Below are 20284 nucleotides of genomic sequence, written 5' to 3' on the forward strand. Positions count from 1 at the left end.
TACAAGAGAGCCTGACACTGGGCGACTTAAGAGAGATCAAGGTTCCTGCTTCTGACCTGATTAAGCAGAAGAGAGGTAGTCGTGGAGGCGATCGGGGAGACGCGATCAACAGAACACGAGAGCTGGCAAGAGAGGGGGACGAGAGAGGAAGAATTACAACAGGGCGCATGTTGAAAGAAGCCTCTTAAGTCTGGGAGCTGGAATTAGAGCCACAGAAACTGCAGAGGGGGAAGCCACAAAACCACAGTAAGTACATTAGGAGGCTGTGGCTGGAAAAATGTATAATAAAGCTTCAGGCCAGGAAAGGAATTTGTGGTTACGGGAGTGATTTTTACACTGTACCTTAATGAATTGATTTCCTGTCTTTAAAACGTTTACATTTCATCATTCTACATGACATTACCTTACTCCACACCTTTTAAGAAACCCTCAATCTACAGTTTTATGCGTATAGCTCTTGCTCCTGCAATTTCAGGTCTATTTACCCCTCTCCCTCATTTTCTCCACCATTCCAAACTTCTCATCCCGTGTCTGTCACTGTCCTGCTCCACAGGTGAAGATGCCTGCTAATGGGAACCGCCCCTTGAAGTTGCAGTTTGGTCTAATCAACCACGAAGGTCGCTACCTCACTGCTGAGACCTTTGGCTTCAAGGTACAAACATTCCATCCAATATGAAACATACTTTTTGCATAGTTTTTGGTACAAGTACACAATTTTGTGTGAAGGCTGCAGGGATATGAAATTGCTATAATTGCTGACAGCAGATTTCACAGCGATAGCTTTCTTCTTTTCTCAGGTGAATGCATCTGCCCCCAGCCTGAAGAAGAAGCAGATATGGACTCTTGAGCAGGACTCCCAGGACACCCAGGTAGTCTTCTTGCGCAGCCACCTGGGGCGCTACCTGGCCTCCGACAAGGATGGCAAGGTCACCTGTGAGGCGGACGGGCACAACTCAGACTGCCGTTTCCTCATTGTGGCTCAGTCTGATGGTCGCTGGGCCCTGCAGTCTGAGCAGCACCTCCGTTTCTTCGGTGGCTCACGGGACTACCTGTCCTGCTTTGCACAGATAATCACAGATGCTGAGCTGTGGGCAGTGCACCTGGCTCTACATCCGCAGGCCAACCTGCTGTCTGTGGCCCGCAAGCGTTACGCCCACCTCTCCACAGAGGATGGGGAGATTGCTGTGGATATGAACATTCCCTGGGGCGTGGCAGCACTCCTCACCCTCGTCTACCTGGATGGGAAGTACTGCCTAAAGACCTGCGACAGCCGCTTCCTCAGCAATGATGGAAAGCTCTTGACAGAGAGCGGGAGGGCCACTGCGTACACGCTAGAGCTGAAGTGTGGGAAGCTGGCCTTTAAAGACTGTGAGGGGAAGTATTTGTCTCCTATGGGGCCTACGGGCACCCTGAGGTCTGGACGCTGCTCCAAGCCGGGCAAAGATGAACTGTTTGACCTGGAGGAGAGCCACCCACAGGTGGTTCTGATGGCAGCCAATGGGCGATATGTCTCCCTAAGACAAGGTAGGAAAACACAGACACATCAACAACATACAGACCCCATTCAGACCTGGTATTAACATCCATCCTGAGTGATCCAATCACAAGTGGTCAGTGCTAAGTACAGGTCTGAATGTAACTAAATGCATCCAGACATCCGATCACTCAGACCACCATCGGAGGTGGTCTGGGACACGTGGCCGCATTCTTTTCAATGAAGGAATGCAAATGCATCCTTATGGACTTATGGAGGGCCACCTAGTTAGCTGACATCCTTTGACCTCCAAATTTTATATATATTTCTCATACGTTGATTTGTAGTGACTGCTACAATATACAATACCTGTCACCATATAATAACCTATAGATTTTTTTTAATTGGTAAAATCTTTTGTCATTGCTGCGCGCATTCATTCATCCAGCCCCTCCTGACTACTATCTCTCTCTCCTCTCTCGGTCCTGCCGACACACACACACACACACACGGTCATCGGACACATCTGTAAACTCAAACAATATCATATTATCTCCAGGAACACAAAAATTCAAACTCAACTTTCTCCACTTGTGATATCTCTCAGGATGGATGCTAATACCAGGTCTGAACAGGGACAACTTCTCACAAAATGGATAATTTGTTTCCCAAAGCCTTGCATGCATGCACAACCTGCAACTCTTGCAGCTTCCTCGATTCACTTAATCTTTACACAGCATCTCAAAAGTCTGATTGAATGGACAAAGTTTGTCTTCATGTGCTACTGAGAGTGGTCACATGAGCCTTTAGCTGACACACACTGACCTACACACATACATAATGAAGCAGTAAATACTGCAACTACTACAGTTACTACTACTAGCTTATATACAGTACATACTGTGCACTGATACACCCAACTGAGCTCACCATTCACAAGAAGTACATTAACAAGTGGATACGCTGAATATGCATGCTTAAGAGAATAGGCCACTCTCTAATGATTGACAGGTGATAAGGGATGCATGGTAATTATGGGTAATGTATTCTGCACTTCAACCAGCGCTGACATCACACTTGATAGTTGCATCTCTCCAGGAAAACAAGATAGATGAGGTTGATATGAGAGAGTATCAGCCTCATCTGGGAGACCTGAGACGGATTTGTGTGAGAGCTGCAACTGATTTAGGTTTGTCCACTGTCGGGACACAATGGATGGTTTGGTTGAATGTTATTGTGCAACCATGTTCAGAATAACTACAGATTTAGATTTTTTTCACATTTTGCAATGAGTTTTTCATGAACAATGAAGGGATGTAACGATTACTGGTTTCACGGTATACCGTGGTAAACGTCCCTGTGGTTGGTTGTAGTATTTTAATATTTAATTACTGTGGTTATTGTGGTGATTTGGTCAATACTATCCAGCATCAACCAAAGTTAGCAAATCTTCAAGACACAGGCGCAGCAAGCAACATTGATTTGTTTTGTGTCGTAAAAACATGGACCAGTACGCAGGGACAGCAGGAGAGCTGCTAATGCTCTGACCATAACTAACAACTGCTCACATCAGCTGTCACCCAAAACCAACGCTAATATCTTGTCCAGATGTTTGTGGGTGGACTTCTGCATTTGACATAGTGAGTTGTCTTCCTGTCCCCACTGTTCTCCGCTCGGAGAGAAACTTGACTGTTAATGATGTAAAATGCAGTCAAGATGTTCACACTGAGCTGTAATGAAACAAGCAGCTTTCAACATTATCAAGATGTTATGAATTGATTTACAAATTAGCTGGTAAATTACCAAGAATTTTTGAAATCAATATACACAACTTTGCACATTTGGTTAATTTAAGACTCTTTTGGGGGAAATCTTCATTATACAAAAGCCCTTTTAACAAACTTAAGTTTTCTTCCTTTAATTTTAATGTTGCACTGTTGGCTATATTAGCATTTTTTTTTACCAATAATAAACATATTATTTAAATATAATATTCTGTGAATTCACTTCTGTTTCATCTCTAGAATGTTAAAAATTATACTAAACATAAATGTCTAATCTGCATTTCCTGAAACGTTGGAAACCCAAATCCCAAAATGCAACAAATATATGAGAAAGAAAAAAGAGAGTTTGTGTTTTTTTCTTTCTTGTATCAAATATTCAATCTGTGATCTTTTGTGAAAACACCCTCCTCATTGCCTCTCAGATGTAACGACTATTTTGTGGTAATGTTGTTAACACTTTACGCTCTTGTCCCATGGGCTCACTGAAACAGCTGCTTGTAACCCTTGTGCTGTACAGTAATACACTGTTGATACTGTATTATGTATTTATTTTTTGGGGCCTGTGACGGGGCCTTTGGGGTGTGTTATTTGATCAGCATGCACATAACATACTATACTGACGGATAACACCTGCTCCACACGGGCTTAGCTCTTTTTAAAAAACAAGCCTGAGTTTCTTTGATCAGTTTGAAAAACAGAGGAATTGTAATTAGCAGTGTCACGTTACATCCAACACCAGAAGTAATTGCCACGGTTTCGATTGGTGATGGTGGAGAGGGTCCGCTGGTCTGATTTGAAACTGGATTTGGGTGGATTAGCCGACACCAACAGTGCTTGTCGGGATACTTGGCCACAGCATCCATCCGCAGGCTGCAGATTCTTGTCTGCAGTGTTGAGTTTCCTCAGCCCTGGGTGCTGTAACTGAATCTCTAACCGCTCTTTGTTCCTGGTTAGCAGTGGGAGCTTCAGGAAACCAAACCACTGGGATCACTGTAAACTGATTGGTTGAAGAGAAAGGAGAGATATGGCAGATATCTCTACACCATAATGTAAACGTGTGTATTCACAAGTAACGTGCTCGCTTCCCTTCTTACTTAGCTCTTCCTACACTCACTCTGCACAAACAAAAGCTTTCCCCGACACAACCGCCCACACACAACCGCACCGTCCTGCTGCGGCGAGCGCAAAGTGAGGTTTGTTGAATTATTGATGAAGTTGGCCCCCGTTCCTGGAAGGCAAGGTGGGGGGGAGTCTGCTTTCAGAAACCCAAGCTGCCTCTCACCTGGGGCATAGCTTCTAACCCGCTAATCTAACCCGCTAACCCCAGCCCCGGTCTGTGCTCATGATGTCCTGCTGAAAATCAAGGAAACACACTGTCAAGGAGAGTCAATACTCTGTGTTTAGCAACATATATCAATGCGTAACGATCACACTGAGCTGCAACATTAGATTTGTTTTCGTCATCATGTCTTTTGCAGGGGAGACTTTTCAGATAAAGCAAGGAGAATGACTGAGATCAACTTCTCAGTGAATCTGCACCTTTCTGGAAAAACTGAAGTATATTAAAGACCTGAATTCACCTCAGTGACTCCCTATTGACATGGTCAGAAATGGTTTTCTTACCGGTTTGGAGAAGCTTGTGAAATGCAAAACAGCAGCTGACCTGGTTTATGCTGCTTGTGGTGTGAACACATTGAACAAAAATCTGTGAGGTGAAAACTTGAATTGTAGTGCTGGACTACACGAGGGCTTAAACAGAGGATCAGAATTGTTCACTAATTGTGTAAATATATATTTTTAACTTCAGCCTCTGGGTTTTAGTTAGAGAAAGGAAAGCAGAGAAGGGAGGATGCAAGGAAAGAAGGACTTTCAAAGGGCTTTGGGACAAAAGTAGTGGCTGTATGAGGAGACTGGTGAGCTCCTCATCCTCCCTAATGTCACACACAACTCATCACCATGTGTGTGTGTGTGTGCGTATGTCAGTATTATGTAGACCTGTCATCACGTCTCTCATCACCTCTCTGTGTTCTTAGGGTGTAAGTGGTCCACTCTGCCCTGAAAGTGAGGAAGAGATGATAGTCCAAAGACACATACTTTCCATTACACACACACACACATTTACATACAAACATATTTACACACAAACAGGGAATAGATCGCTGAAAGAAATGAAGAGAATGAATTGAGAAAACAAGAGAGAGTGCAGTAGTGAAGGAGGGGCATTGGGAGGAGCATTAAAATAAGGAAGAGGGGGATAGAAGCATCGGTTTACTGTTAATAATAGATGTCAGAGCCATCTATCGCTGATGGATTAGCTAGGCCTGCTCCACTTGCAGGTAGGACAACAACAGAAAGTGGAGCAGGATCTGGGGTCTGATCCAAAATATGGCACCAGTGAAGCTACAGTATCAGTGTACCTCTGTGCTGCGCTGCATAGTTTATCATTGACCGTGGCCATGATGACAACATCTTATTCCGTATGCATGGCAAACTGGTGTGTCAAAGATGCTCATCAACACAGCTATTAATATCCTCAGATTGCTGGCTTGGATTTCACTGTGTCTAATCTCTTTCTGCTTTTTCATTCTCTTCCTTCATCCTTCTATCCTCCCTCCGTCTCCTCTTCTCTCATCCATCAGAGAGTGGCTGCGGGGTCCCAGCTGAGCCCCGTCTTAGGATCATTTCTATGTTGAATTAGTGTGAAATGGACACATAGAATAGGTAGACAAAGCATGACATTGAGTCGGGATGAGAGAGGACAAGAGTGATGGGCGACCCAGGCTCTGCAGAGAGGAGGGGCAGAAATTTATGCTTCAGATGCATTTAAGATCAATGATGATTTAACCGGTTGTAAGACCCTGTGATACCTATTTTATTGGGTGTGAATAAGATGTGATTAAAGCATCCCACCCAGCTGGGTAACCATGACATCTTTGTCACATGTCCTCTCCTTTCTCCTTCCTCTTGTCTGTATATCTACAGTCAAGCAAAACACCATTAAAACATGAAAATACTGTTCCAGACTAACACATGAATCTGCATCTGTGTTAGATTATGCAGATGCATTTTATATGTATGCATTAGAGTGTATCACGGGTTTAGTTTGAGAAAAATGTGTCTGACTTTGTTGTTTGTTCATTTTTTTAAGCTAAGCCATCGAATCCTGGTTCAAATGAATTCAGCAGAACTTTAAGTGAACGTGGCCATTTAATGTACTTTTAAAATAGAAGTAACTTGTGTATCTAATCACTGAAGTGATAGCATTCCTCTTCATCACATGTTAGTGTGGCTCCTCACATGCTGGATTCAATGTTGATCAAATATCTCTATTAGAAATGTGTTCACATGCTGAACAGCTCTAGTTAGCATGTTAATAGCATATGGGCTGGAAAACAGCAATTATGATTACAATTTTGAATCCAAATTTTGAATTCAGTTCAAAGATTTGTTGTGAATTTGTTGTTATGTTTTGTTGTTATTATTTAGCTATTAGAACAGAACAGTTGAAGAAGTTTTTTTGTCCCTCTGATAATTACTGAGGCTTCAGAGTTAAATAATTTATCATTCTTGAATGCAAAAAAAGGGACAATGAAAGTATCACTCTCTACATGACACTAAATTAAGATGTATAAAACAATACAGCCAGTTCATGCAGATACATTATAAATGTGTTCTCTCTGTATTTGATTATTCATGTCGATGGTCGTTGCTTGGGGATTGAGAGGGGCTGGTAATTATCTGTACATCCTGCTAAGTGTGGACCATAAAATCCTCTGGTCTTTTCCTGTTTTTCCTTTATTCTTTTATTGAGGGGATTGAGGGATTGGACGGGTAGCACTCAAAAGCTGATTATATCAGAGCCCCGCAGTGAAGAGGGCAGATAGGCCGGGCCAGAGGTGGGGCAGAGGTGGGAGGTGGTGCTCAGGGATAAGGAGGGGGGGAGGTAAGAGAGAGCATAGAAAGGGATGACCAGAGAAGAGAGGAGGGAGGGGTGAGGGGCACTCAGATCAGTGTTGTTATAGGATTAAGAAAATGTCATAGGGATAAATGGGAGGAATCTAATTTAGGATTATTTATCCCTCTGCAATCTGTTTGTTAGTGATGAGCCGAGCAGCAGCAACACGTTGAGATTGAAGAAAACATTCTGATGGACTGTTTAAATGCCAACAATTCTTACATGTGTTACAAAAATGCATGTATTTGTGTTTCTCGCATGTTTCACACCAGTTCTGTTTCACGTGTTTGCAATGAGGCAGCTAAAATAATTGGTTTCTAAGTGTTGTATAAAATGTCTGTCAGCAGGGTGATTAGTGGTCTCGTTGTAAGTTACACAAAGCTTCACGGAGAGACAGTCATCTCTGTGTAGCTGGTACAGAATAAACATTTAGTGTATTTATCGTATTTATATTTGTATCGTATTGTATAACCTGTCCATAAATCTATCCGTAATCATTCAGTAAAAATGTTTTCCGCCTCAGGAAGGTTTAGTGCAGTGTTTGTTTGGCAAATCAGACCAAGGGCACAGTTTAAGACAAAACTACACTTTCATGCTGCGCCAAGTTAAACAGAATAATTAGACCTGATTAGCAGGTGGGTGGCTGTCTTTGGGTTTTTGCTTTGCCTTTGGGAATCCAGGCCTGTGAATGTGTTGAACATGCATGAATACAGTATGAAGGTGCAGTTGGTAATATTAAACTTACTTCTTGTATGAATCAGTCCCTGAATCCTCATCAGCTTCTTACAGTGAATAACAGGGTCATGCATGAACTCAAGGTTTGATTTTTTTTTGTGTATTCAATTTAAAAACCTGGAATTTAGAAAGTTTTCAGGGTTTTAAGTTACATATAAGCTGCTGTCATGTTTGAAAGGCAACCTCCAGAGAAAGTCTGGACCCAATTCTCTAGACATCTTCCAGGGTCATGTCTGAAAATGGTTGTATTTTATCCAGGACACAACCAGATGTCATTTGTCAGTGCACATTTTGATCATACCTTCATTTCATTGTTCTATACCACTTCAACTGTCATGTATCTGTGTATACAACTTAAATGTTGCACTACTATAACTCATACTCAAAACACAAGAAGTGCCGTTGACAGACCTCTGAAAAGAAAAGCAATGAAAAACTGTGAGCAGCGACTAATGGATTCCTCCAAACACTAACTAGTCCTCAAGTTTTCATTCTTTAAGTATTAATGACCGGACGTGCTCACTGTGCCCCTCCAGGAGTCAGCCTCGCAGCCAATCAGGAAGATGAGACGGACATGGAGACCTTTCAGATGGAGATTGACAAGGAGACAAGGAAGTGCACGTTTCGCTCCAGCCAAGGGAACTACTGGGCCCTGGTGGCTCATGGAGGCATCCAGAGTACTGCCACTGAAGTGTGAGTGAACATTAGCTGTGCACAGTGAAAATAAATACACCGTCTATTGTGATGTGAGAGATTAGGAACTGCTCCATTACACTGTGTCCTTGATCACAAATGTTAGAAGAGTCCACATTCAAATTCACTAGATCCAGACTTTTATTTGGATCTGCACCAAATTGCATAAATATTATTTCCCTGAACATGTGTGATTTTTTTCATTCGTCAAGATCCATGACTTATTCTCTGAGAAATCAACAAAAAAATGTATTATTGAATCTCACAATGTTAAAGAAAGTGACACAAATCCTGTGTCTGCCACCTGATCCTGATCCACACCAACATTTATTATGTAATGACAGTGTCTCCACGTGCGCTTCAAGTCAAGTAGTCTCATCTTTTCTCTTGTGATGCACAACTGCAGGTCAGCAAACACCATGTTTGCAGTGGAGTGGCTTGACCACAAGGTGGCACTAAAAGCTAACAATGGAAAATACATCTGCACCAAGAAGAATGGCCAACTCCTTGCTGTCAGTGACTCCATAGGTAGGAGTCTTTTTGGTTTGACCTCTCCTTTCCTCTCAGCCCATCTCTCCACTCACGCGTCTCCACAGTTACACCTCTTCTTTTGAATTGTTCCCATGCTCCCTCTGATGTGTTTTCATTGGTTTGCTGTCGCCTGTTGTCAGGTGAGGACGAGCAGCTCACTCTGAAACTGATCAACCGACCCATGTTGATCCTGAGAGGAGAGAACGGCTTCATCTGCCAACACAAGAACTCCAATGCTCTGGACGCCAGCAGATCAGTCTATGACATTTTCAACCTGCAGTTCAGTAACGGGGGGTACCACATTAAAGGTCAGGACACAACCACTCAGAGAGGCTTCTGGGAACCGGTGATTGAGTTTCAAATCAGCAGCATCAGACATATGCTCTGACTCTGACTATGTGTTTTAACCCCTGCAGGTGTGGACGGCCGGTTCTGGTATGTGAACAGCGCCGGGCTGGTGTGTTCAGATGGCGAGGCCCCAGAAGATTTCACTCTGGAGCTCCTTGAGCACGGGCGCCTAGCCATACGAGGCAAGAATGGCAAATACCTGCGTGGGGACCAGGGAGGCACGCTGAGGGGAGACGCACTCAGTCTGAGCAGCTCAGCGCTGTGGGAGTATTAACACGATCCAACACTGGCTCAAACCTGAGGCCCAACTCTGACGCTTGAGGTGATTTGCCATCGATCACCACTTAAGCATCTGTACCTAAGTTAAATTTAGTGGTGTTTCATTCCTTGCTTTTCCTTGTTCCTGTTTAAAAGAGGCCGCAGCAGAAAGAAGAGGAGGAACTGAGCCGGGGGACGTCTTGATGAAGGGATCCATGTTTTGAGAAAGCGCTCGATCTCAAAACAAAAAATGCTGTGACTGAACATTTGAGTCTTTGTGTCATTCCCTTACCCAGTGAACATTTGCTGCAAGATTAAAGAGATTATCTAAACGTCTGAAACTAAAGAGTTAAAGACGTAAAGCGTATAAGCATCAGTGTGACATACGACCGTCCTCTAGTCTAGTCTACCAGGTATATCAGTAGTAATATGATCATTTCATGCAACTGCAAGTAGGTGGATTTTATTTTTTTATTAGTCCCTCTGTTATGTTCTACATTTCCTCTGTCTATTATGAACATGGAGATTGAGAAATAAACTTGTATGGCTGAGTATGTTACCTTACACACACAACCCCCTTTGCAGCAGCAGGATCTAATAAAGAACATTTCATTTATTACTCTACATAAATACATCTTTTGTGTATCTTTACTTTACTTAAGTGGATTTATTTTCAGGTATTTTTACTCCACTACATATATCATCACATATCTTTCCATTACAGTACATTGTTTCAATGCATTGCATCACATGTTCAAATGTTTAACAAAATGTTTTCATCAATAAGGAGAGGGGAACTGGTCAATTGATCCAATCAGAGCAAGCAGATTACATTAGACCCCGCCTCCTGTAATGGATTCTGAAGAGGCCTCTGAGACTCATGATATAACAAACATTAGGGAGTAGGCTACATTCTGCAAGTCTGTGTGCTTTTGAATAGTACACTGATTCCTTCAACTGGGAGGAGGAAAAATCTTTGAGATAAAATCCTCTTCTTCCAGGGTTCCATGGTTGTTTGAGCTTAGTGGAAAATCTATGACAATCACACCCACCATGATGATGATGTTGCACCAAACTGAAACACGTGCACTTGGAAACTTCATCATACATCTGGTTGAGCTGCACTTTTAACTCCTGCAAGTTTATTTTAACTACTTCCATTCTGATTGAAGTTTAGTTTTAGATGACCTAGGCAACACTCTTCACTTGATGCTTCTTCTCATCTTTACAAATGATTGTTGTGACCTCAGCATTCCAGCAGGGATTTATTCTAATTTAAGCTTAGAACAAATCTAATTTCATCAAAGTCATGAGCCCTATGCTCACATCTTCTGTTTGGTCTTAAAGAAAGGAAAAACAGTCAATGAACAGGCTCCAGTGGCGCAATCGGTCAGCGCGCGGTACTTATAAGACAGTGACCTGCAGAGTGATGCCGAGGTTGTGAGTTCGACCCTCACCTGGAGCAGTTTTACATGGTTGAGGGGAAAAGACTGTGATAACTACTACTCTCACTCAATTCATGAGACATTATAAACCTGAATGATCAAACAACAGTTTCTGCTTCCATGAAGCATCTTATTTGATAAAAGCATAAATTATCTAAAAACATTTTGTCATCATTTAACACTAATTACTAAGTAATCTAATCAGTATGGAATATTGAAATCACTCTTTATGGCTGAATAAAGATAACTAATGGGATCCAGTTTTGCCATTGGTCTGCACTTGATATTTATAAAAACAGTGATGCTGAGGTTGTGCAAACAGCAAAGACTCCTGCACATAGGCTGAAGTCTAATGGAAGACATTTTGATTTCCTCGTTACTGAGAAGGAAAATCTCTGCAACACTTATGGGAGGTGTATTGGTTTGGAGTGCAAACCAGTACAATACAGTACATTAGCTGCAAAGCCTGATGGGACTGTGTTGTTAATCAGTAGCTCGTACAATGGGAGAGCAAAATTTTCTTTCATTAGACTTTAACACCTTGAGCAGGATGTAATATAATCTCTTGAGCTCCAGTAATAGTTCGGTGTGTACTTAATAGACAGTAAAATGCAGCAGGTAATGTAACAACACATATCACCTATGAATCTATAATAAATCAATAGTCTATAATAACCCATAGAAACTGATCACAGGTCAAATATGGACATGCAGGAATTTAGTCAGATTTACTGTTTCAGCAAAGCACTGCCCACTCACTCATCATTTGTTCAGTTCAGTTTCACTCTCTATGAAGTCACATCACTGCCCCTTACTGGATGACATGTGACTTGCGTTCACTGTCACGTTTTAGATGAGTGGTTCTCATTTAGTTGAGCCAAAGGACTCACATTTTTTAAACTAGTTCAAATGTATTCAACAAGAAATTGTGCAGTAATACACAATGCTTTCTGTAGCTTTTCAGTAGCGTGTAACTTAAACCCTTGAAACTTGTGGTTTGGATGCTTCATGCATTCATGTGTCAGCACTTTGTTGCATGTGACACACAGAGGTTTTTGTCCTTGTTTGTCATCAATATTATTTAAAAAAACACATCTACTGCAGTCGCTGCAGTATTTTTTGTTTGTTTGTTTTAGATCACTCTCAATTTCTCTGTCATCTAATTGGAATCAAATGTATTTGTGTTGAAAACTGTTTGAAACTCCTGACACTTTGTTTCTGCAGCTGCTTGAATTACTGACAATTTGTCTGCCGGCAAATCCTACAGTTATACCAAGACCGTTACATGTCAGTTAATTTGTTATAATATAAGTTGTCATATTAGTTTGGAGTATGCACTGCACTGCTTACTTGCTTATTTATTGATCATAAAGTCATCAATCGTCTGCCGATGTAACCACTTGCCTACAGGGGTGCGTTCAATAACAACCACTGTGCCAGACATAAGGTCCCTTGTCACACACCTACACGTCTGGCACATGAGCGACTGGAAACCTGAGGTCCCTCACTCAGCTGTTCGACATATGATCGCATGTAATTGGATGTTATTTTACTCCACCTGAGCTCCTCAAGTCGTTTTGTGCTGAATGCTTTGGATTTAATATTAAATTGAGCACAGAGTAAACAATGCATTGTAACGTGGGTAATGTGAGTTTTAAAGCTGCAGCACCTGCACCACAGCAAAATAATAATGAAAAATAATGAGTTGCATGAAGATAAAGATGAATTTCAGCCATTTCAGTCACACAAAGGTATATTTACTGTAGCAATTAATACGGACATTATTTCTCAAACTGTTACAAAGACAGATTACAAAATACCAAACAGGTGAAGGAGGCTGTGTAGTTAAAACAAACATGTTATATAATAATGAGAGGGTTTTCTCTGAGTTCTTGGTAAATGGCGAGAAGAGATCGGGTCATCCTCCCCGTGGACGTGCCATCGCCAAACACCCCTGAGATTCGACTTTGCTGGATCTGCGGTAACAGGCGCTGAGAGGAAGAGGAGGGGGAAAAGAAGAAAAGATCACCAAGATAAGTTAGATTTAAGTACAACAATAATCACAGACAAAATTCTGGTGCATCAATGTGCTCTTATAGAAGTTAAATGTTATATTATTGTTGTTATATATGTAACTGCTTTTTAATAAAAGACAGATCGTAAGGTATTGAGAATAAACCGTTAGTTGCAGCCCATTATGAGCAAAATGAGGAACATGTAGGTGGTACCTCAGCCCGCTGAAGTGCCTGTCTCAAACCTGAGCTCTGGACCCTCTTTGTGGAAGCAGCACTCTCAGGAGCTCTCTGCAGCAGTGCCTGTGTTGAGGACCAAAGAAACAAAGGGAAGAGATTTCAAATAAGACTCTGCAAGGAAGGATATAAGACAGGATTCTCAAGTCTGATGAGAGACTAATTAATGTTACAGCTACAATCGTTAAAAAATTGACCGAACCACAGAGAGCTTTTAAACAGCCAAATAAAATTTAGTTTGCAACAAAAGGTGGAGGAATAAAACAAGCTCTCCTGCATAAACAGGTAACCAAGACTTCATTATGAAAATACTGTTTCTTCTGTAGAGAACACAAAGCTGCAGGGGTTCGTCTCTCAATCCACAGCTTGAACCAAACTCTGCGATTTTTATTTCCCTTCTTTCAGTTCAGATCACAGCAGAGCATCAACTGCTGCAAGCTGTGTGGTCCACCTTTGTTATGGAATCAAGATTTTCCAGAAAACTGTGGTGCAGTGGGTAACATTAATGCCTCACAGCAAGAGGGCTCTTGGTTTGAATCCCAGTTTGATCGGGGTCTCTCTCTCTCTGTGTGTGTGTGTGTACCTGTATCCGGTGCAACACAGCATGGTGCAGTCCACAAACTGCTGCAACGGATGAGCTGTCTATTTGAACTTCTATCGTGCTCAGGGACTCCTCCTTCCCTAGACTCTCCTCCCCTGTGTTCACCTGCAAAACAAAGGAGCTCCCATGCAACACTCGTCTAGACACAGGGTAAACCTTTATCAATGTAGCATCAGATATACTTTACCTCTTTAGCACTCAGTTTGACCATGTCTCCATTTGGACCCCGAGCATGGACAACAGAGCTGCTCAGTGACAAATTGTCTACTTGTTGTCCGGTCCTCCCTCCTCCTGGACCTTCAGACAACAGCCAGTCCAGAAGAGCAATGCAAAGACTTTGAGGATCTGAAATGTCCACCAGGATGTCCCCAAGAAGCTCTGACGACACACGAATCCTCGCTGAGTAACTCTCTCGCTCAGCCTTCGCAGCACTCTCTCCTCCTCCTCCACCTCCTCCAATTAACCGAGTCCGGTGTGAGCTTAGAAAAGCTTGGACGGTATCTGTTGTGATGTTGCTGGATTGAGTTGTGGGGTTTTTGTAGATGGGATTGGTTGTGGGACGGCTCACCTGCAGAGCGTGCAGCCAATCTACCGTCAGTGTGTCCAAGGGCAAACTGATACAACTGCTCTGCAGGTCAGGGAGTTGCTCCGTCTCCTCCTCTGCCAGGAGACTTGAGAGAGAGAAGATGAGCGAGCAGGTTACCCTCATAGGGAAGCATGTGTCGCCTGAAGCTGCGAGGGGTAGCGACACTTCTAATGTTTCCCCTGGATGGAGATCGTGGAATGGGAAAGAAAAATTTGTGGAGGAGCTTTCCTCCCCTGCGCAGGGTGAGTAGGACACAGGAGACACAGTGACGCTCAGTGTCCAGCCCTGCTCCAAAACATAAGGACTTGAATTATCCAGGACACATGTCAGGTTCAGGGAGTCTTTCTGTAGCAACCTGCTCCATCTGGTAATGGCTCGGCATCTAATTGGCCTCTCCCGCATGTGTGGATGTTCGTCACTATTTGTCCTGGCTGTCAGCAGGAAGCTGACGTTGAGCACCTGATTCAGGTGCCGCAGAATTTGGTTTTTGGATTTGATGGCAGTTTTCAGCGCTGAAACTCTTAAGGAAAGCAAGAGACACCACATATATGTCAAGAGAAACCTATGACACATCTGAGGAGTGATTCATTTCATAGCTCAACCCATCATATAAATTGAGTCATGTTACATGTACCTTTCACATACACCCCCGATTGCAGACAGGAGATCCCTGACGCTCCGGCCCCCGTGAGAGGACGGCAGACTGGACACCCCTACGTCCTCTCGCCTCTCAGGTAAGACAATCCTCTGGAGCTGCCCTCTGACAGACAGGCCCAGCAGCTGAACTCCACCTGGTGTGAGACACATATCCAAAGTTAGTCACAGGTCAAACAAAGAGGACTCATTTTGCGTGGATGGAAACACAGACAACAATGGGCTGAAGGATTTGTGCATTTGTGAAAATGAACTCTTCTATGCTCAGCCCTTCTCACCTGCAGTGTTGCGTGCAGTTGCAGCAAAGGTCATGACTCCACCCACATTCAAACTGGTGGGGCTTTGGAGGGTGGCAGCTGTCCGACTGGATGTCTCCTCATCCCTTTCCTGTCCTTCTCGCCCAGATGATCCCTCTGACAGATCCAGCACCAACAGATCGGAACCAGTGCTGTAGTAAAGATGGTGTTCATCCACAGATCCACACATCACAGGCCCTGGTACACACCCTTCAATAAACCTAGCTGTGCTCCCTGCTCCCTCTGATCCTCCCTTAATAGCCTTCATCAGCACCACTCTCCCTTGTTCACCCACTGCCACCAAACATTGTGCGTGTCCTGGATCCGTTTCCTTGACAACAGATGCTCCGACAAACACGACTGGCTGCTCGAGGCTATGCAGGACTCGGAGCCGTGATCCTGGGAGACGCAGAGGGAGGAAACACAGGCGTCCATCTGGAAGGCCGAAAAGAATAACCGGTGATTTGGCGAGGGCAGTATCAATCCCAAAGAGAAGTTTGAAAAGGAGCGGTTCTAGGTGGAAGTGACTGTCTGATAAAGTCGACGATGGGTCGCCAGAGTGGGCACAAGACAACACAGGCCTCCTTCTCATTCCTGCTCCCTCAGTGTCACTGTGTGCAACAGCTGAGACCAGCAGCAGACTGAAAGAACTGAGCACCTCGTAGCTGCTGGACTGTGCTTGTGTTGGTGTTTTGTACAGACTGAGCAGCCAGGACGTTTCTCTCTGAGAGAGGATCAGGAGCACAGAGCCGACGAGGAGCAGCGACGACACACCTTCCTCTGCAACAACCAGGGATTCAGAGGAGATCTTCAGCTCAGCTGGACGAGAGGAGGCATCACCCGGGGAGGTTTGAGCCCTGCAGAGGACAAAGGTCACATTGCGTGCAAGGGGTTTTACTTAATGACTGTGAATGCAGTAAACTTAGAGAGGTACATACCTGGACAGCAGAAATGAAGGGCTGACACAGTAAACTCCTCTGCTGCAGGACACATAGAGGAGCTGTTTGTCATGACTCTCAGACAGGTCACTCACAGGAGCAGGGAACTGGAGGACAGCCTGCGACAAAACCACAGCATGTCATGGTGAGTAGTAGTGATTGGAAATACAGTGCAACATTGATTTTGAAAGTTGTAAAAGATGAAGTGATAAAGTGTGCAGGTATCAAACACAACCACAGGTTTAACTCACCGTGAGTTTTCTCTCTTCAGTATTGAAGACGTAGACTTCGTCGCTGCCTGTGCAGATGAAAACATCTGTCCCCAAACCGAACGTGAGCCTCGGTGAGAAAGATGCGTCTGAGCAGCCGAACTGTGTCCAGGTGTCAACAGCACAGCGTCCGTCCATAACCACCGAGGAAGAGGAGGAAGAGGAAGAGCAGCGTGCAGTGCTGTGTAGTCAGTGTGTCCCTGTGAGGAGGATGAATCTAAAAGCTGGACTCATTCGATCCTGATCCACTTGTTGACAGAGGAAGTTCCCACCAAGTTCCGCGCGTCACGTTTTGGACCAATAACAGCAAAGAACTACATTACCCATGAGGACGGGCGGCGGATGTTGGCTCGGTGTGTAAAATTCTTGCTCAGAGGAATATGATTGAGAAAATACTCTGTCGTCTGTAAAGCACCATGTAATAACCATGTAGTTGTAGTTTGTTTGTATTTTGTACGGTGGCCGAGAGAGCTCAACACACTGCAAATGAAGAAAACACACGTGGAAATTAAGAACAAAAAATACATTCGACGACACGTTGTGACTTTTTGCAACGTGAAATTGATGAAGTTGTTTTTCTTAATTTGTAAATGTTTTCTATTCGCATGTGTTTTCATCGTTTGCAGTGCGCGCCTGATGGAGTACACTAGGTGGCGTGCTTTCACTTCTTCCGGGTTGTCCACCCACCCACGAAGAAGAGTCGTGAGTCGATCGCGGCTCTTCGGCCAATCAGAGCAGCCGGAGCGAGCACTGTGCGAAATTTGAAAAACGGCGACTGTCGGTGGTTCGAACCCGAGTCAATATATATACACTAATAAAACAACATGGACGCGCTCACTGAAGAGGAGACCAAGATGTATTTCTACGAGAACAGACTGAAAAGTTTCGCGGGCTGGCCCTTCGACGAGGACTGTATGTGCACCCCGGAGAACGTGAGTGACGCTAACGAGCGGCTAACGACGCTAGCTAACACAACAACAGCAGCTCTGAGGCCAGAAAAACACAGTTTCTCATGAAATGTAGCTGCTGCAACTGCAGGGCTGCCACCAGAAGATGCTAACTTTACGTGTTTTTCATACATCCACACACTAGTCAGTAAAAGTTAGATGGAGGCTAACCTAGCTTAAAGTCACGAAGGGTTTAGTTGTGTCTTTAAAGTGTTGTTAGTCGTATAGAAGTGTTCGATGTAGTGTGAGGTCAGCTAAGAAAGAAAGTGCTGTGGCCACACATTATGTAGAACACAGAGATATCGAGGAAAAGCTAAACATATATCTGGTAATATGTGAGGTTTCATGTTTGTATTGCTGCCAAAACAAAGCTACATGAAGTAAATATACAAAGTTAGGGTGAAAACACTGGGAAATAGGGTAGTGGGTGATGGCACACAGTTCTATCACAGTCCTGCCCTACATATGTTTAACAGTTTTTTAAGTACTTGTTCAACCAGTGAAGTGTTAATCTTGTCTAAGAGTCACATCCTGATAGACTGTGTTACTTTTATTTTCCACATCGTTAACTTTTCCAGGGCCTGATGTGCTTTCTTAATTTAGTTTGTTTTGTCTGACCAACAATCCTTAAACCCACCTAACTGTTGTTTTCCTCAGTCTTTAACCTGATATCAACCAAGGTCTACAAACTGTCATAACATATCATCACAAGTATCTAGAACTGAATCTAAAATCTCCTCTTGACACGCAAATATTCAATGTAACAGGATATAAAACAGGGAAATGTAGTCACTATGCATGTGTGAAAATTTGGAACTAGAAGTAATTTAGTTTTGTTTGGGAAATTACCGAAACTGGTTCGTTTTCTGTGGTTAGATTCATAGAACAATCAAGTTGATGATTTATTTTCTGTCTTTCAATCAATCAGTTACAAAATGACAGTTTTTAAAAATTGATCACTTGTTTTTTTCTAGATGGCCAAAGCTGGTTTCATTCACACCCCCTCAGACAACAGCCCAGACATCGCCATGTGTTTCTTCTGCCTCAAAGAGCTGGAGGGCTGGGAGCCAGAGGATGATCCAGAGTAAGATAATAACCACATTACCAGGCTCACGGGTCACCAAAGCAAATAACACCACAGATTTCCTACCAATTTAAGTTGATTTCTATCGAACAGGTTAAAAACACATTTACATTAACACAATCTGAGGCAGCAGAAAGTCATCTCTGTCTCATTTTTCCCTCTTTGACTAAAATCTTCCTGTGTGGGCTAATGATATTATATATAATATAGTAAATCACATATCCCCTAAACTTAGTTAACTTGAGTTCACCAGTGAAATGTTCCACATGTTGTCATGATTCACACACATTTCTGTGTTACATAAATCTCTTTGTGGTTGATATAACAACATTAACCATCTGAATTATTTGTGGCTCTGTAAATAGTTTTAAATTCATGGTAATTGAAACAACACAGTTTGAATTATTGTAAAATTGTCACTTTTGTTTAGCTTGACAAAATAGTGTGTACTATTATAGTCTTTTCTCTATGGTGAGCAAATTCTTTGGATTACATTAGGACCACAGTGGGCATCTCCAACTTTACTGAAACATTCTGTGCTTATTGTTTTTGTTTCCAGAAAGGAGCACAAGTCCCATTCACCCTCCTGCCACTTCATTGCCCTGAAGAAGAAAGTAGAAGAGCTGAGTGTGGAGGAATTCTTCAAACTACAGAAGGAGAGGCACAAATTCATCATTGTATGTTCTTCAAAGGGCTCTGCCACTTTTAAATTACTCACTTACATTACACATCAACTGTTTAAGTCACATAGCTAACATATTTTCCTACTCTGTTCTTTTATCCCTGTTCAGAGGACATGTCAAGTCCATTTATCGCACAGCTAGACCAACTAACTGTAAAACAAGGCCTTGTCATGTCCTCCGCCATGGTTATATTTTTGCCCCTGTCCGTTTGTTTGTTGGTGGTTTTGTTTGTTTGAAAGCAAGAATGCACACAAACGACCAATTTCCACAAAACACGGTGGAAGGATGTGATATGGGTCAGAGAAGAATCTCTTTAGTTTTGGAGACGTGGGTCAGATCCAGTATTTTCAATGTCATTTTAGTCATTTCTGACTCTTTCTTTTTCCTCCAATCAAAGAACAAATCCTGCAACGAGGCCATCACCAAGTTTGAAGAGGCGGCCAAACTGAGAAGAACAGATATTATCAACACGGCCATGGGAGAAGAGTGACGGACAGACAGGCTGCTGATGAGTGTGTGTGGTGACTGGTTCCTCACTGAACTCCTTTCCATGTTTCCTTCCTGTGTTTTCACGTTGTCTGTGATATATCTGTCTCTTTTACTGTCTGTTATTCATTAAACTTCTTTTAATTTACAGACGTGTCACATTGTGTGTCTGAATGGTGTAAGAGTAAGATCAATTTAAAGAAAATTATCAGTTTGCCAAGCAATTGTCTGCGTTTCCAAATTTTCCTACAGTCAGAAAGCAATTGGG

The 20284-nt window shown here is 43.0% G+C and overlaps 3 protein-coding genes and 1 non-coding gene across 4 annotated transcripts; 3 read left to right on the forward strand and 1 right to left on the reverse strand.

Moving 5' to 3' along the window:
- Positions 1 to 212: 212 nt before the first annotated feature.
- fscn2b (fascin actin-bundling protein 2b, retinal) lies at positions 213 to 10406 on the forward strand. Its single transcript, XM_020082975.2, has 8 exons — positions 213 to 246; positions 554 to 652; positions 798 to 1524; positions 8485 to 8641; positions 9048 to 9169; positions 9313 to 9480; positions 9589 to 9842; positions 9935 to 10406. The coding sequence occupies exons 2-7, from the start codon at positions 560 to 562 to the stop codon at positions 9792 to 9794; spliced, it is 1473 nt and encodes a 490-aa protein (XP_019938534.1). The 5' UTR covers positions 213 to 246; positions 554 to 559; the 3' UTR covers positions 9795 to 9842; positions 9935 to 10406.
- A 743-nt stretch (positions 10407 to 11149) lies between these two features.
- On the forward strand, positions 11150 to 11243 carry trnai-uau (transfer RNA isoleucine (anticodon UAU)). Its single transcript has 2 exons — positions 11150 to 11187; positions 11208 to 11243. It is a non-coding gene; the product is annotated as a tRNA-Ile (tRNA).
- A 1715-nt stretch (positions 11244 to 12958) lies between these two features.
- On the reverse strand, positions 12959 to 17275 carry faap100 (FA core complex associated protein 100). Its single transcript, XM_020083627.2, has 8 exons — positions 16799 to 17275; positions 16548 to 16666; positions 15592 to 16466; positions 15294 to 15450; positions 14261 to 15179; positions 14056 to 14178; positions 13452 to 13538; positions 12959 to 13214 (listed from the first exon to the last, which is right to left on the reverse strand). The coding sequence occupies exons 1-8, from the start codon at positions 16952 to 16954 to the stop codon at positions 13083 to 13085; spliced, it is 2568 nt and encodes an 855-aa protein (XP_019939186.2). The 5' UTR covers positions 16955 to 17275; the 3' UTR covers positions 12959 to 13082.
- A 244-nt stretch (positions 17276 to 17519) lies between these two features.
- On the forward strand, positions 17520 to 20164 carry birc5a (baculoviral IAP repeat containing 5a). Its single transcript, XM_020083628.2, has 4 exons — positions 17520 to 17748; positions 18738 to 18847; positions 19407 to 19524; positions 19928 to 20164. The coding sequence occupies exons 1-4, from the start codon at positions 17641 to 17643 to the stop codon at positions 20018 to 20020; spliced, it is 429 nt and encodes a 142-aa protein (XP_019939187.1). The 5' UTR covers positions 17520 to 17640; the 3' UTR covers positions 20021 to 20164.
- Positions 20165 to 20284: the final 120 nt, after the last annotated feature.

This window comes from Paralichthys olivaceus, chromosome 21, assembly GCF_024713975.1.
Source record: "Paralichthys olivaceus isolate ysfri-2021 chromosome 21, ASM2471397v2, whole genome shotgun sequence".
In the NCBI taxonomy this organism is placed as follows: domain Eukaryota; kingdom Metazoa; phylum Chordata; class Actinopteri; order Pleuronectiformes; family Paralichthyidae; genus Paralichthys; species Paralichthys olivaceus.